At 45.4% G+C, this 17,692-nt stretch overlaps 1 protein-coding gene across 1 annotated transcript in view; it reads left to right on the top strand.

Annotated features, from left to right (window-relative positions):
• Positions 1–17,692, top strand: part of CAPN7 (calpain 7) — a 231,305-nt gene that overhangs the window by 51,868 nt on the left and 161,745 nt on the right. Inside the window, exons 3-4 of the mRNA XM_069211930.1 lie at positions 8,643–8,800; positions 12,518–12,585. Coding sequence (XP_069068031.1) covers positions 8,643–8,800; positions 12,518–12,585 — 226 coding nt within the window. The remainder of the gene's footprint in view (positions 1–8,642; positions 8,801–12,517; positions 12,586–17,692) is intronic.

The raw sequence follows: 17,692 nt of genomic DNA on the forward strand, positions 1-17,692 counted from the left end.
CTGTGGTGGTGGAGCCTCTCTTGCCCTTCAATGAGGCTCTCCTGGACCCCATCAAGGACATTTGGAGGAAACCTGTGACTTCTACAGCTGTCAACAGGGCGGTAGCAAGGCGCTATCGTGCGGCTCCAGGTGACCCGGACTTCCTCTACAAACATCCAACTCAGGTGAGTTTGGTTGTTCAGGCTTCCTGCTCTTCCCGGTCATCCCCTGGTTCATTCCCCGGGACCCCTGCAGACAGGGAGTCAAAGAAAGTGGACCATGCTGCAAAGAAGGCCTTTTCGGCATGCAGTATGGCCTTGAAGTCGACCAATGCAACCCGCATTTTGGGACGTTATATTCATGCCCTTATGGAGGAAGCAAAAGGTCATCCAAACTTGCCACAAGAGGTGTTGCATTTGCTAGCGGATGCTCAGGCGGCGGCGACGCAGGTAATCCAGTCTGGGTTGGACACCTCTGACTCTGTGGCAAGGGCTATGGGCACATCCATAGTATTGAGGCGTCAGGCTTGGCTGCGCTCATCAGGCTTTTCTACGGATGTGCAGGCGACTCTCCTGGATCTGCCTTTTGAAGGAGAAATACTCTTTGGGACAAAGGCAGATTCTGCTCTTGAACGTTTCAAAGAGAGCAGAGCCACAGCGAGGTCGTTAGGACTTCAGGCAGCTACTTCCTCTTCCTTTAGGTCGTATAGGAAGTTTAGGGGTTTTGGACGTGGCTCCTCCTTTCATGGCAGATTCCAGGCACCACAACAATCTGCAAGCTCCCTGCCTTACAGATCCTTTAGAGGCAGGGGCAGAGTACGTACAAGAGGAGCAACCCAGCAGCACTCTGCCTCTTCCTCAGGAGGGGTGCAGCAGGGAAAGCAGCCTTAGTCCTCCACCACTCCCTGTTCACATGTCTCCGGTAGGGGGGAGACTTGCCCAATTTCTTCCAATGTGGGAGTTTATAATATCCGACTCTTGGGTCATCGACATTGTGAAGAGAGGGTACGCTCTTCCCTTTCGGGAGTATCCTCCTCCCTTCCCTCCCCGCCCATCCTTCTGTTCGGAAGACCATCTTCTGTTACTGCAACAGGAGGTGTTATCCCTATTGGCAAAAGGCGCAGTAGAGTTGGTTCCCGAGCAGGAGAGGGGTCAGGGCTGTTATTCAAGATACTTCCTGATCCCCAAAAAGGATGGTCGGTTGAGACCAATTCTGGACTTGAGGATTTTGAATTGGTTCCTCAGGCAGGAAAAGTTCAAAATGCTGACCCTTTCACAGGTCCTTTTGGCGCTGAACGAAGGGGATTGGATGGTGTCTGTTGATTTGCAGGATGCGTACTTCCATATTCCGATCCTCAAATCGCACAGGAAGTATCTCCGGTTTGTGGTGGGATCGCAGCATTATCAGTTTGCGGTCCTCCCATTTGGTCTTACTTCAGCACGTCAAGTCTTCACAAAGGTGATGGCGGTGGTAGTGGCAGAGATCAGAGGAAGAGGGATAGCGGTGTTTCCCTATCTGGATGATTGGTTGATCAAAGCCAAGACTCCGGAGCTCGTGCAGCGTCACCTTCAGTCGACAACTCAGTTGTTGTACGACCTGGGTTTTTCAATCAATGTGTCCAAATCTCACCTGGAGCCCTCTCAACGCCTCCTGTTCATAGGGGCAGTACTGGACACGACATTGAATTGGGCCTTTCCTCCACCCCAGCGGGTTCAGGACATTCAGGCGTTGATTCCGATGTTTCGAAATGGAGCGGTAGTTCCAGTCCTCAAGGTCCTTTGTCTGCTCAGTCTGTTTGCTTCTTGCATACTGCTGGTCTCTCATGCATGCTGGCACATGAGGGCTCTTCAGTGGTGCGTCGTAGGCAGTGGTTTCAGCACAAAGGGGATCTTGAAGATTCGATCATGATCACCAGAAACACTGCAGTGGATCTTCAGTGGTGGGCAGCGATCGGCAACCTGTCGCAAGGAAGACCGTTCTCGCTGCCTCAGCCGGTGGCCACAGTTGTAACGGATGCTTCCACTCTAGGGTGGGGAGCTCATCTGGAGGTCAAAGGCCTTTGGTCTCCAGTGGAACAGAGATTTCACATCAATCTGTTGGAATTGCGGTCAGTACGCCTGGCTCTCAAGGCCTTCCTCCCTTCCATTCGCGGTCAGTCAGTCCAGATTCTGACGGACAACACTACCGCGATGTGGTATATAAAGAAGCAGGGAGGAGTGGGGTCGTACCTTCTTTGCAGAGAAGATCTTCGACTCTGGTCCTGAAGCTTCAGGACCACAAGATTTGCTTGGTAGCAAATCATTTGGCCGGGGTTCTGAATGTACGTGCAGATGTTCTCAGACGACGCAGCTCGGTCGACCACGAGTAGCGTCTTCATCCGGATCTGGTTCTTTACATCTTCCAGATGTGGGGGTGTCTGCAGATAGATCTGTTTGCTACTCAGGAGAACGCGCGGTGCCCGTTATTTTGCAGCCTCCAGTATCCGGTGCAAGGAGCTTTGGGGGACACGTTTCAGATGTCCTGGAAGGGTCAGTTGCTTTACCCGTTTCCTCCCATACCCCTGATTCCTCGAGTTTTGAGGAAGATCTGCCAAGACCGGGCCCAGGTCATCTTGATAGCCGCGGATTGGCCAAGAAGGGTGTGGTACACAGACCTTCTCCAACTCTCTCTGTGCCCTCCGTTCCGTCTCCCTTACAAGGTGGACCTCCTCTTGCAGTCCCAGGGGCAGATTCTACACCCCCACCTCCAGAGTCTGCACCTTCATGCCTGGAGATTGAATGGGGCAATCTGAGTGCTTTTTCTCTCCCACCGGAAGAGGTGGATGTTACTTTATCGGCCGGGCGACACTCCACCAAATCGATCTATGCAAGTCGATGGGCTAAATTTGTACTTTGGTGTGGAGAGAACCGAATTGATCCCTTAAAGGCTCACTTGCCTGATATATTATCATTTGCTCTTACTTTGGCACAGAAGGATTGTGCAGTTGCCACAGTTAAGGGCTATTTATCAGAACTGTCTGCTTTTCTGTGCCTCCCTGATCAACCTTCCTTGTTTAAATCTCCAATTGTTTTGAGGTTTTTTAAGGGGCTCACTAATAAGTTTCCGCCCTCACCATTTGTTATGCCTCTGTGGGACCTTAATTTAGTATTAGCATTTCTATTGGGATCGCCATTTGAACCAATGCATTCTTGTGCTTTGCGTTTGCTGGTTCTTAAGACTGTATTCCTGGTAGCCATAACATTGGCCAGAAGAGTCAGTGAGCTTCAGGCTCTTAGTGTAGAGTCTCCATACCTTTCCTTCATTAGAGACAAAGTGGTGTTAAGGACCAAGGCAGCTTTCCTCCCGAAGGTTGTTACACCCTTTCACTTGGGGCAGTGTATTACTCTCTCTTCCTTTTACCCTCCGCCTCATCCATCCAAGGAGGAAGAGAGGCTCCACCGACTGGATCCACGAAGAGCATTGAGCTTGTTTGTCGACAGGACAAGGGAGTTCAGGCTAGATGATCAGCTCTTCGTTGGATACGTGGGGAAGAGGAAAGGCAGAGCAGTCCACAAGAGAACGCTATCCAGGTGGGTCATTCTCTGTATTAAGCTTTGTTATTCCTTAGCTAAGAAAGATCCACCTGTGGGGCTTCGTGCCCATTCCACCAGAGCTAAGGCTGCCTCTTCGGCTTTGGCTAGGGGTATTCCTGTGGTTGACATCTGCAGGGCGGCAACTTGGGCATCCCTCCATAGTTTTGTCAAACATTATTGTTTGGATTCTGAGGTTAGGAGGGATGGCCATTTTGCTCGCTCTGTGCTGCAGGATTTCTTGGTTTGACCATTCGGGCACCCACCTCCGGAGGTAGTACTGCTTTGGGACTCTATTCTTTAGGTGAGGAATCCACAGATAGGTGTATCCATCAGAAGAATAAGTTACTTACCTTCGGTAACGCTTTTTCTGGTGGATACATTAACTACCTGTGGATTCCTCGCGGTCCCACCCGCCTCCCTGTTGCCTGAATGGTTTGATAATTCAAGTGCTCATGATTGATTTTGACATATTTAATTTCTTGTTATTTTTAGTTGAATAAATGTTGCGTTTTCACTTCTTTGGATGTGATTATGTTCTCTTCAAGGTCAAATTTTCACCTGTTCGCCTCTAAGGCATGTAAAAAATGGTGATAACTGACTTCTGCACGTCGACGAGGGCTTCTTATTGCCTAGATGACGTCATACGGCGTCGCGTGGAGTCGGGCTATTGTGACGTCATCGTCGACGTGCAGAGCTAGAAGAAATTTCCGTTGAAGCTGCCGCGAGGGGAGAATTCTTTAGGTGAGGCATCCACAGGTAGTTAATGTATCCACCAGAAAAAGCATTACCGAAGGTAAGTAACTTATTCATTTGGGAACTTCAATTACTGGTCTAATTAAGTCACAGGTGGGCACGCATCCTTGGAAATAACTGATCTGTTGAGTTGCCTGAAGTTTGAACAACATGTCAGTTCCCCCACTCACATAAAGGGCCCTATTTTAGACCATCTATGGATGAGCAATCTCTCTGTGGACAATCTTATGGTCATGCCCATTTTTGGTCAGACCATTTTTTAATTAGATTTCTGCTTGTGGGTCTAGACTTACCCCGACCTCCGGCAAGACAAGGGATATCAGCTAGGAACTTGACCCACACCAATGTTGATTCTGTCTTGGCTACGACCCTTTCTAATAAACAGGATAACATTAATCAGCAACTGTAAAACATTGCAACTTGGCTAACAGAAGGCAGTAATATTTATGCCTCCTGTTGGAAAGTAAGCGCCATGATGCCCCAAAATGTTTTTGGGAATATTTAAAGTATGCTAAACTGCAACTATAGGAACTCTTCACCTGACAAAAAGGAAATCTATTGGTCCTAGCTCAAGCTATTTAGAGAAAGCCATTATGCAAGCTAAATCAGCCCTCGTTTTTTGGAAAAATTACAAATTCTACAAATAAATTGAAGGATATCTTTGAAATAGTATCTGCACTATCAAACCCTGACAGACTTATGGTAATGATCCCCCCCCCCAATCTTTTTGTGATGCCCTGAATACATTCTTTGTTGACAAGATGAAAGTGATCAAAGATGGCATCCCCTCAAGCCCTCTCCCTGGAAATACGCCATCTACTGAGAAGAACTCTAACTTATTGACTGAGTTGCTCTTGGACGGGGAGGCGTGCCTCATGAAACTATTGGCAAAAGTGAAAGCGGGCGCCCCTCTTACATCTGCTCTCCCAGAGTGCTACAAGCGTTTTTTTTCTTGCTTCCCCGAGCCTGCCTTATCCCAACTTAGTGAGTCCCTGAGCCAAGGCGTGGTCCATAGCCTGTTTAAGGAAGCAATAGTGGTCCCATTTAAAAAAAAAAAAAAAATGCTGGGAAGGACCCATATGTGTTGAAGAACTATCATCCCATCTCTTTGCTTCCTTACCTAGCAAAAGTCTTGGAAGCACTTGTTGCTAGTTGCCTATGCTCCTTCCTTGAGGAAACCTGTTTTCTCAATCCCCATCAAGCAGGTTTCTGGCCAGCCCACTCTACTGAAGCAGTGATCCTCTCTGTAGTAGATGACATGAGGGAGGAGGAGGCTGACAGGAGCATCACCCAGACACTGGTGCTATTGGATCTTTCTGTGGCATTCAACACAGTCAATCAAGAGATGCTGATGGAGTGTGTCAAGGCCGCAGGTATACGGGGCCTGGCTCTCAACTGGTTTGCCTCTTTCTTGAAAGGCTGCTTTCAGTCAGTCCATCTATCCCCTTTTAGTTCTTTTAAGGTCTAACTCACTTGTAGCATCCCTTCAGGATCATCCCTGTCCCCCCACCTTTTCAATTTGTGTATACGTCCTTTGGTTAATTCTTTGGGAAAAATGAAGGTGAGAGCCTATAACTATGCAGAAGACATGCAATTACTCTTTGCTATTGACAATACTCCTGCTTGCTCCCAAAATAACTTTTCAAAATACAATGCTATTCGTCCGCAATTGGATGAATAGTAATCAATGTAAATGAAACTCTGATAAGACGGAGCTTGTCTTAACTTGCAGCAAGCATAATCCCTGGCAGTCTACCTTTTGGCCAGAGATGAGGGGTACACCCCACCCCACAACTTAAGTACTTGGTAAAGAGTTTGGGAGTCCTTGTCAATAAAAAAATGATCCATGAAGCGTCAGGTAGGGGCAGTGACCTCGTCCTGTTTTCTGCAGCGTTGGAAAATCAAGAAAATCTGTAAATGTTTTAACCCTGAAGCTCTTATCAAGGTCATTCTTGCATTAGTTATTTCACGGATTGACTATACTTCTTCACTCTATGTAGGTCTTCCAGAATGCATTATCCAGAAATTACAACTCATTCAGGGTCGGGCTGCTAGATTAATTTACCATAATCCTAGGAGGTGTCACATTACTCCCCCTCCTCCCCTCCAGTGAGGAAACTACAGTGGTTGCTTGTAAAACAGTGAAAGACTTCTAAGATGAGATGCATTTTTTTTTAAATCTCTCTATGGCAACTGCCCAGAGTTTGTCTCTTCCCGTATTCTAAGGTACACTCCTACCCGTAACTTGAGGTTGACCTACTTGAATCTTCTTTCTACCCCTTCCCTTAGGAAGAAGAGAATCGGCGGTGCCATATTCCCTTCCATTTGATATCAGATCGACCTCCTCTTACCCTCGATTCAGACAACTTCTGAAAACATGGCTTTTCAGACAAGCATATGAGTGATCTATTGAACACTAGATTATGTTCCTGTACTCAGTGCCAAAAAACTACTGGTGTATGTGCACTCTATAAATAACTTTTTACAAAACATTCGATGAAGAAAGCCAATGATGTCTGCGAAAAACAGATGAATAGATCTTGCTATTAGATTGGAAAAAGAAAAGTGCAGAAGACAAAGGGCCTAATTAGGACCTTTGTGGATGGGATACTCCGTCACAAACGTGACAGATATTCCGTCCGCTGTATTACAAGTTCCATTATAGATCTGTCATGTTTGTGATGAAGTGCCCCATCCGTCAAGGTTGTAATCAGACCCTAAGTGATGTGAAAAACCATACTTTGTTTCACCCTACCTTATTAAAAGGATTGGGTTTGAAGTCTAAAAAAGAAAGTAAATATGTGCTTAGAGAAGGTAATTAAGATTGGCACAATGTGAAGGCCCTGATATTAACCATTAGCAGGGCAAGAGCCTTACAGTGAACAAGTACCTCTGTTCATTTAGGAAAGCACTGTAACAAATCTGCATGGCTCTATATAAAGAGAGAAGTATCCATTAATATAAATAGTGCTGTAAAAAATATAACTTTGCCCAGCAGAGAGCAAGCCTCCAAAAATGTAATACTTTTTACCAACAAAGAAAGCACAGCAGCCTGGACATAAATGAATGTGGGGTCACCTCATAGTTTGTTGTAATGATCAGTTACAGACAGTTGTCTAAACTCTTAGTGATGCACGTTTTTACACAACTATACGGCCACCCTTGACTGCAAGCTTGATGACATTAACATGGTTAATGTGTAATGTCTCCAAGATAACATGTTCAGATTTTCAGATGCAGCAATTACACTTTCCCAGATCCTTACACGATTCAACCTTTCAGAGTAACATCCTTTCAAAGGTTATTATTTCTCCAGGTGACATTATTTGTTGCTTAAAATGTGTATAAGTGTTATGGACGTATCTGAAAGGACCACTGTACAAACATATTTATTTATTGAATACCCAGGTACCTACGAACAATTGGGTAGCCTCCAGTACATTTTGTTAGTTCAGTTTCTCCGTGGCAATTACGTAACTGTACATGGGGAGACTATTTATATGCCAGCCATTGCACCCCCTTAACTGCAGTTTTGCCATACCTTTTACAGTGTTATGTTGTGAAATCTAAATAAGTAAAATGTTTTTGAGGATTTAAAAATAAAAACAATACTTTGTAGTATGTGGTAGCCTTGTTGTTACGGCTACCTAATGTTTTAAAGAAGTCAGCCTGTCACGTAATCAGATCTCCAGCAACAAGAAGGTGGGTATTTATATTTTAAAAATATATATATATATCTTTACAATTACAAGGCATGCATTTCATCTTTATGGCGACTAAGAACAAGTTAGCTTTATTTCAGACTAGGTTTTATTTGTCCGAGGTGAAAATTATGGTATGTCAAGGTAACAATGTTTTCTGTTCTTTTTTTTTCCCTGCCCTTCCTCGTGGTTGCCCACTTATGTGGGTCGACATTACAGTTTGTAAGATTGTAAAATGTGATTGCTAGATTATGCTGTACCTTGGGACAATTATGGTTGTCTGGTATACTATAGAAATTAGTCACTCATAAAATTGTATTTTTAACTCCTACAACCTATCCCGATGGAACAACACTTAGACTTTGATGTGCTTAGAAAAGGCACAGATGTTCCATCAGCTGCAAAACAACATGTGTATTTTGATGAAAAGTTTGACGTGAATAATGAAGGTCCTTTTTATAATCAAACACATAAAATTTCAGTAAGACGTTCTTAGAAGTATGTATAAATCATCCTCTTTTAATGATCGCTAATTTTGCCTGATACTGGACAGGGTTTTGCTCTGGTTTTCACACCCCTATCTCAGCAAACACATAAAAGGTAAAAAATTACATTTATTTTCTCTCTTTTGAGGTAGTTCAGGCCCAGAACTCGGATCCCTTGAAGTCGAAGCAGCAACTTGATCTTGAGCGTGCCCATTTCCTGGTGACTCAAGCATTTGACGAAGACGATAAGGGAAATGCAGAAGACGCCATTGAGCTGTACTCCGAGGCTGTGGAACTGTGTTTGAAAACAGTACGTTAACTCTTCAGCTTAGCTTGGTGGAATTATGTTCTGGTAAGACAGTGTTCTCCTTAAATCAAGCAAATGTGGTCATAGACACTGGCTGAAAAAGCTGTACCTGTTGATAGAACATGAGATTGTTCTCAACGACTTATTGTCTCTGAAGGTGGAGTTTAAGATTAGATACAAATGAACAGAAGTCCAAAGTTGGGATAGACTTGAGCACAAACTAGTATTTATGGGAAAAATAATCTAAAGATTGTTTCTTTGTGTCCAGTAGCTGGGTTGAACCTATGCATATGAGATGTTTAGTTAGGAAATTACGACTCAAATGTAAACTGCACTTTTCAGAGTTTAATTTATTTTTGAGTCAGGGTTTCAGTTGTTTTGGATCTTAACAGAACTCTGAGCATTTCTGGAAACTTGTGTCTTTGGATCCCAGTGACTAACCTAGGGAAACCTTTCCCCAAAGTATTTGTGCTTCATTGTGTCTAAAATTGATACAGGCTTGATTTTAAGGAAAGGGCCACACTTGTAGGAGGGAGGAGGTCTCTAGAGACCTTTTTCCATTCTACCTGCTATAGGGATGTTTTGGTGTAGCAATAACAAAGAAGTGCAAAGAGATGGTTCACCAAATTAGGTAGGCAGCTTGTTCTCGGCTTAGTTCGGTGGTGTATGTTTGATGAATTGTTGTCTGTTTATTTGTTTAGATTAGAGACTATCTATACACATACACATATACACACTCACTCTCTCACTCTCTCTGCAGCAGTTAAGGTTAAATTGCTGATTGCAGTAGTGGCAAGCAAATGTATATTTAAAGATACTTATTTATATTTACAGATATAATTTTCATGAAATTATCTCCATCATTAGCTTTGGGAATTATGATACTCCTTGCCCATAACTTGTCAGCCTGGCCTGCACAAATAGCATTTATCCTTGTTTTCACACTATTTGCAAGCAGAATACATGTCCCATTGAAAGAAGAGCTAGAAGCCTACACTGACGATACTTGCTTACACTCCTTTTATGATCCCAGTTTTGAAACTACCAATTCCTTAGCGTTTTCCCTTTACAAACGAGGTGAAGGGTTGACGTGTAGCTGGGCTTCTTGCAAATTTCAAAGTAGGGTGTGGAAAAACATTGTCTGTAGTTTTCAAATGTGCTTTTGGATTTGCATCCCAGCATTTGTTACATCCATTTATCGTATTGTGTAGAAAGAAGGCTATAGAAGAACTGTTTCCTTTGCTGGCCTCACAAGAAGTGGCAAAAGGTTGCTGTGGTCAAGGCACAAGCTTTTTGTTCAACAAGAAGTATATTTCTGGTTCTAAATAAGGTTTGCAAATATGGTTATGTAGTTAAACTGCTTAAAATGTAAAGGCAGTACCCCTTGCTATCTTCTAAGCATTTGAGGGAAAATAGTAACATGAGGGAGTTGATTCCATTCTGGGCAGATATTCCAGGCTCTGGCCCTCAACTTCAGTATTGCAAATGCAAAGATTTATTAAAAAACACAGTATTTGGTTCACTTTCTCCACCCAATTAACCATCATCTAGCACAGCCTAATAATGCACGTTAAGAAAATTGGAAATGTAAATCATTGAAAAGAAGCTTTCAGATTCCCGGGTGCCTTGGCTTGAGTCCAGTAAAATAGAAATGGTTACAGGTACTTCTTTTTAAGCCAAGTAATTGAACCTACCACTTACCAGAGGGCTTGTTTTCAATATATAACTCCACCAAGTTTGTATGTCTTATCCTCTTTTCTTTTGCTTCTTGCTAAGGCTTTGTGTTTGCAACCAAGGTGGCTCCTTGTGGCGTGCTTTGCTGATTCTCAACTTAATTTAGTATACTGCTGCTTAGTCATCTATATCATATTTTTGGCTTTTGATATGTCTTATTCTAAACAGTTTCTTAAAAATCACTGATCCTTTAGTTGGTGAAATGGTCTCTTCTTTAAAAAGGTTCCTTTCTGGCCATAGTTACTGGGGTGGCATAGACTATTACAAACAAATCAGAGGGTGTACTTTAAAATAGCTTATATCTATCAATCAGTCCATCATCCTTTTCAAAATACATTTCTGAATTGCATTAATCATAAAATAAAAATACTCTTTGTTTAAACCATATATTTTTTAACTTATAGTTGCAAATAACCCAATTGTTCTGTAATTGGACTGGCTCGATCTGTACTTTATTCAAAGGTTTAACTTGTGATCTAATTTGGTTTTTGCCTTAATAATAATTGTTGTTCTTTATACACAAGCTGTATAAATACAAACACACTTTATCAGTCCTGATTTGAATATACATTATTACAATTGAAGAACGTCATCTGAGTCTCAGCTTTTAATCAGACGTTCAAACGAATCCAAATTTTGGCCTTCAGATAAAACGTAAACAAAAAGGTCTTGTTTGTAGATGGTGACAAAATGTTGCAATTGAGTCTCATTGCTTTCACATCTATGTTTTACCCATTGATACTTCTATGTAATTTTGTCTACTTCCATTTAGTACCTGAGCATATGTATGCCCGTAGGTTTCTTTGGATTAGAGGAGCCAAAACCTATCCATAATTAAAACTAATTTGACCAGGAAATAGTTATGTTTTTACATGTTTGCAATAAGTTAGTTTTTTGCTCTCAGCATAAAGTGATAGTGGAAGTCTGATCCAGATTGATGGATCAAGAGGGGAGAATGATCCACTGCCTTTGCTTTAAAGTATAATGTGATGAAATAGGAGTAAGCATACAGAAGACAAATATAAAGATGCAATTGTTCTGATGATTGTACTGCTTAGTGAGTACAGCACAAGTAATTTACTACTTTATGTGGTGAGTGATTAAATGACACAGAAGGATGATGGGTGGAGTCATGAAACTTTTCAAACACTCACCCCCCAGTCACAGATCTGGGTTTAATCCATCGTTCTTATGCTCACCATGCCACCCCATGTTGGACCTAGCCATATGCAAATCAGTCTTGACCCTGTTCACTATGGGAACAGTCCAGCCAGAACAGCCAAGCCAGGTCTTCCTTGGACCGGACACAAGCATCCTGGAACTGGTTTCGGGTGTCACCCCTCATCAGCCATGCTAGCTTGAATCATTACTTGAGCCATCATTTTATTTTGTGAAGTTGCTATGTGCACCCAAAGTGGCTAGGGTATGCCCAGGCATGGGTCCCTTTCTCGCTGTGCCACTGGATTCAAGCTAGCCTGGCTGATGAGGGGTGATACACTGAAACCAGTCCCAGGATTCTGGTTTCCGGTTCAGGGAGGACCTGGGTTGGCAGGTCGGGCTGGACTGTTCCCTTGGGGAACAGGGTCAAGACTGATATGCATATAGCTGGGTCCAAACTGGGGTTGACATGGTGAGCAAAATAACAATGGATTAAACCCAGATCTTTGATTGGGGGTGAGTGTTTGAAAAGTTTCAATACTCCATCCATCATTTTATTTTATTTTGTGATGTTGCTGTGAGTAATTAAATAGCAGCTGGTTTTCAACCAGGACAGTTCAGTATGAAAATGCAAATGGGTATTTTTGAAGGAAATATTTATTTATGTTTTAAGTATAACCACAAAAAAATTACAGCTGCAGTTATATCCTTGCTTTCTTACACCTAAATTCTTAAATAAACCTCTTCATGGAATGAGAATGTGTCTGACAATGATTGCCTGTGAAGTGTTTCTGCTCTAGGCATTTTTGATTTTCTTCTCTATTTAAGTCGAATGACACCTCGGATCAAGCCCTACAAATGAAACTGAATCAGTTGGCTCGCCAGGCCTTGGACAGGTGAGTCATCTTGCACACGCTTGTTCCCTATGGTTTAGCATGCACCATGTACTCCTTGATGCACTTTGCCTTCATTACAAGCGTACTACATTGAATTGTCTTCTTGTCCACTGTGCTCCTCATGGATTGGAGGATCTAAAATTGGCAACCATGCTTTCAGAGATTGGTTGGATTTTATTGAGAAGTGTCACCTTGATACCAGCCCCTGTGATGAATTGGAGGATGTATGGACATTGTAAGATGTTTTAGTGCTGACTTGTTTTCATACCAATTTTATTTTTCATTTCGACTAGCTGTCTGGTATCCATCATTGTAGTGAAATAGAATGAGGAAATAAAACATTTATGTATGCCCTGCTCTGTTATGTTTTCAGGTAAGATTTGAGAAAATAAAAAATAATGCCACTCCTAAAAGTCTTCTAGAAGGGAAAAGTTCACCACTGGCAGGAAATTTAGCATCAATATCACGGATTAGCCTTTGGTAAGCCATGCCAAGCCAGCTGTACGAGAGACTCATGGTTTGTTTTAATGCCTGGTTTGATAAAAACACCTCCCCCTCAGTGCTAACTTTTACAGTGTTGCCTTAATAGAAAAACAATACATCCTTCTTTAGGCTTGACGCTGAGACTGGAGTCACAAGTTCAGTTAAGTATTGGTTCAGGAGCTTTGGGCAAACCATTGATCCTATTGGGTAGGCATTGGTGAACGAGTGTGTGACCACTTTAGCATACAAGGAAGGTAGACACTTTGCACTTCAAGCCCCTTTGATACAGAAAAAGCGTTATACTTTCATGATGACTTTGAAGATCCATCGTGGGATAATTTGCCCATGAACTCCTTTCCTTCTTCTCTATGGCTTGTTCCTAGTGGCAATTGAGAGTGCAGTGTTCACATGACACGCTGCATAAATAAATAGAGGGGACATTGGTCTACAACTTTAACTTGACTATTTATCCATGCAAAGAGAGACTGCCTATTTCCCTTCCTGTTGTATAAACATAGTCTATAGTCTATAATGCCCTCATTGCGAGTTTGGCGGACAATGGACCGCTGCAGTGGAGATGTCGGTCGCACCGACGCGGGCCTGGCGGCATAGACCACCATATTACGAGTACTGGGAAGGCACCTGCAGAACACAGTCAAGTTTCCGTCGGAACCGCCATTGTGGATGGACCGCTGTTGCCGGCGGAAGGCCTCTTCTGGCTGGCAGTAGATAGTTTCAACCCACCGTATTACGAGCCTGAACAACCACAAGGACTTCCGGGGTGGTCTAACCGCTGCAAAAACCATGGCGGAAACGAACAACATAAAAGGAAGCACCCACCTTCTGGAACACCGGCACATCTGTAGGCGCCATGGCACACAAATTGCAAGTCTTTCCAGTGCTCCTGCTGGTCATTGACATCCAGGAAAAGCGACGCCGAAATAGACACCAGCCGTAAGTACCCCATCCTAGCACACACATAAACGCACAGTCACCATACATACATTTGCAAGGAAGGCCAGGACAAGCTATGTAGCATTGACACACACTGTGTCGTTCTAGATAAATATAGTAGGAAATATAAAAAATGCCATCATAATAACTATATACAAAATGCCACATGGGCCAGTGCATCATTGTCCAAATGTCCTGGGCACACTGGGCATGTGAGAACTGCCCAACTTGACTGCTGACTGCAATGTGCAGACCTCCACAGGGCAGGGGCATCAATGGGGCATGCAGGCACCTCAGGGATGGGGGGGTGATGAAGGGGGATGTGCGATCAGGGGTTGTATGGGGGGGGAGTCCATCCTCCTCTTATTAGGCTTCCCCACTTACTGTCCTGCTTTTGGTGGGACTCCTTTTCCTTCCCTCTAAGGTGGGACGGCGGTGGAGGCCACCACAGCAGGGTACCCAGATGGGGTGCTACCAGGGCTGGAGGTGTGAGGGGCTGGTGTGCTTGTTGTGGCAGCACTGCTGACAGTGGGGCATGGCTCAGCCCAGAGGAGGACAGGGTGGTGGAAGGCAGGGGTCTGGGAAGGGTAGGAGGGCGTCTGGGGGGAGCAGGGATTGGACCTGGAGACGGAAACAGAGAAAACTCATCTCATGCAGGAATCTTAGGGGCAGCGGGTAGGTGATGGGTTAGGCGTTTGGGAGTGGAGGGAGAAGGGATGGTTGACAGGTGTGGATGTGGTATGGGTGCTGGTGCTTGGGTGTATGATAGGTGTATGCTGGGTGTATGTTGGCTGTATGAGTGTGGGTGTAAAGGTGTACTGGGTGGAGGAGTGGATGAGACACAGGTAGATGGCAGGGGGGATGTGTGAGTGAATATTGGAGTGGTGTGTGCAGGTAGGGTGGATGTGCTGCATGTGGTTGTGTTGACTGTTGTGGTGCTTGAGAATGTGGTGTATGGGGTGCATGTATGGGGGTCTACTGTTGTGGTGATGGTGGCAGTGTCGGCAAATGTGTCGGGACCTGGGACTGATGTTGTGGTGTCTGCATATGTGAGTGATGAAGTGACTGAGAGGGGAGGAGGTGGGGGAGACACTGTAGGGAGTGGATGTTGTTGTGTGTTCGTCTGTCTGCTGGGTGTGTGCATGGCGGTGGTGACGTTTGTGGTGCATGTGATGGTCCGTGCGCTCTGGGTCTGTTGGAGGGGATGCATGCTGGAATGAAAGTGTGCTTTGGATGGGAAATGGAACAGGTATGTGGAAGTGGGAACAGGTAGTTGGAGGGGGGGACGAAAGAAGAAGGAACTCTGGCTGCCGTCAATGAGGAGGCCAGAGCCTGAAACGATCTCTGAAGGGCAGACAGGGCACCGTGAATGCCTTCCAGGAACGCATTTGACTGTTGCATCTGGGATGCCAGTCCCTGGATGGCATTCACAATGGCTGTCTGCCCAACAGAGATGGACCTCAGGAGGTCAATAGCCTCCTCATTGAGGGCAGAAGGGATGACTGGGGAAGGGGCAGAGGTGCCTGCGGCGAAGGCGATGCCCACCCTTCTGGGTGAGCGGGCACGGGCAACTGGGTGGGGAGCTACAGGGAGGGCGGTGCTGGTAGGGGGGTGGTGGACATGGATGGTGCAAGCATAGGGCCTGAAGGTTCCGCCACCACCAGGGAGTCACCATCGGAGGAAGAATCAAAGAAGGTGTACATGTTCCTGTCTCCCCCGTGGTGCTCCACTCGCCCTCCGTCCCACTTGTCCCCTCGGCTCCACTGGTATCAGCCTTCTGAGTCCCATGGGATGCGGCTTTCCCACTCGCCGATGCCCCTTCTCCTTCGCCAGATGATGCTGTTGCACACAAAGACCGGGGAGGATAGGGAGGGAGGGTGGGACAGTGAGCGACAGGGTATGAAAAAGAGAAACCGGGAGCAAGTGGTCATTGCCAGGACAACTGCCACACATAAGTCACTACAATATACTCTAGTGCCATGTCATTACATTACATGCCATGCCTTCACACTCACATGCCACTGCAATGACAGCCCATGTGTGGCACCTCAGTCATGCACATGAGTTTCACTCATGCTGACACACAATGTATCCTGTACAGGATGAAAGCCATACCCTGAACACATGCCTGACCCACCCCATTGGCTCATAGCAATCAGTAGACCCAAACTTAATACTCTACAGGAGTTTGGAGGCATACTTACACAGCCACATAACCCAAGCACTTATAGCTGTATGATGTGAAACCTCAGACTTCGCAGACTACACTTACACCACGTGCCAGCAGGCAGCAGATAAGGATATTGCCCCAGCATCACTGATTGGATAGTTGGGAGTAAAATGCGTGTGAACTCCAGAAACAGGAACCCTGTCCACATCAAAGACCCTGCTCATCTACTACACAGTTGCTGTGTCATTGAGGCCACTTGGCAGTAAAGTCAACCTCAACTCACACCCTGCACGGCATATGAACACATGTATGTAGTACCTCCAGCCTCTATGTATCCCAAGCCTAGTCAGACAGTAGCTACCTAGCACCATCTCACAGCCTTCACAGGCTGCACCTATCACACACCACATAACCTAAGTACGAATGTAAACTCACCCCTTTGAGGCTTCTGTGCTGCTCTCAAGCGCCCATCCATCTCAGGGTACTGGCAAAATGCGGGACATAAGGGGAGTCAGTGTCCGAGGGGGACCCCTCCCTCGTTGGGAGAACATCCCCAGCTGGGCCTCACCGGTCTTCGTCACCCAGCGTCTCAGGTCCTCCCACCGCTTCCTTCAGTGAGTGCTCTGCCGGGCATGGACCCCAAAGGTCCGCACTTGCTTGGCGATGGCACGCCAGATCCCCTTCTTCTGGTGGGCGCTCGCCTGCATGGATAACACGGAGAAAAGGAGACAGTCATGTAGCGTGGCATCTTAGGGACTGAATTGGACACAACACATCCCCTGAACATGTGCATATTTCAACAACCTTCCAGTTGTCCTCACAGCCCTCAGCATCCTTCCTTAAGTCACTCATCCTCATCCCAAAGCCCCCATCCACATTCGTTGACTCAGACAGTACAATTATAGTGCCCTCACCTGCTGCCCTGGTGCCCCATACAACTGGCTATACAGGGGTAGGACACCCTCCACAAGCTTCTCAAGTTCTTCCCGTGAGAAGGCTGAGGCCCTGTCCCCTGCAGCACATGGCGTCTTGGCTACCAGTGGCAGAACACAGCAGCATACGCAGTGGAGGTCTTCTCAGCACGAGTGCCAGGAGTCAAGTAAACATAAGCACATGAAATGGCGGTCACGGCCGCCGCGGACATTACCGTCACCGCAGGCAGTGATTGTCATTGGCTCATGCCTCCCATAGGCAACCATGTTAACCAATGAGGAGTTGCACATCAGTTGCGACCGCCTCCCGCCATGACGTCTTACACCGGCAGGATTCTCTCATTTCCATCTGTCCTGTGCATGCAGGACAGGCGACTGACATTTTATTTCTACAATGTGTACAGAGGGGTCTTATGAGCTGCGTCACGGATGTTTAATAGTGACCTGTGCACAGCTCCACTGCGTCCACACAGTCCTTATGCACATAATGATTGCCACTCCCTCCTATTCCCAGGTACGGTGGAAGAACAATGGTGAGGAATGCCCCTGTATACAGGCCCCTGGTCGA

The sequence above is a fragment of the Pleurodeles waltl genome, chromosome 10 (assembly GCF_031143425.1).
Source record: "Pleurodeles waltl isolate 20211129_DDA chromosome 10, aPleWal1.hap1.20221129, whole genome shotgun sequence".
Lineage (NCBI taxonomy): Eukaryota > Metazoa > Chordata > Amphibia > Caudata > Salamandridae > Pleurodeles > Pleurodeles waltl.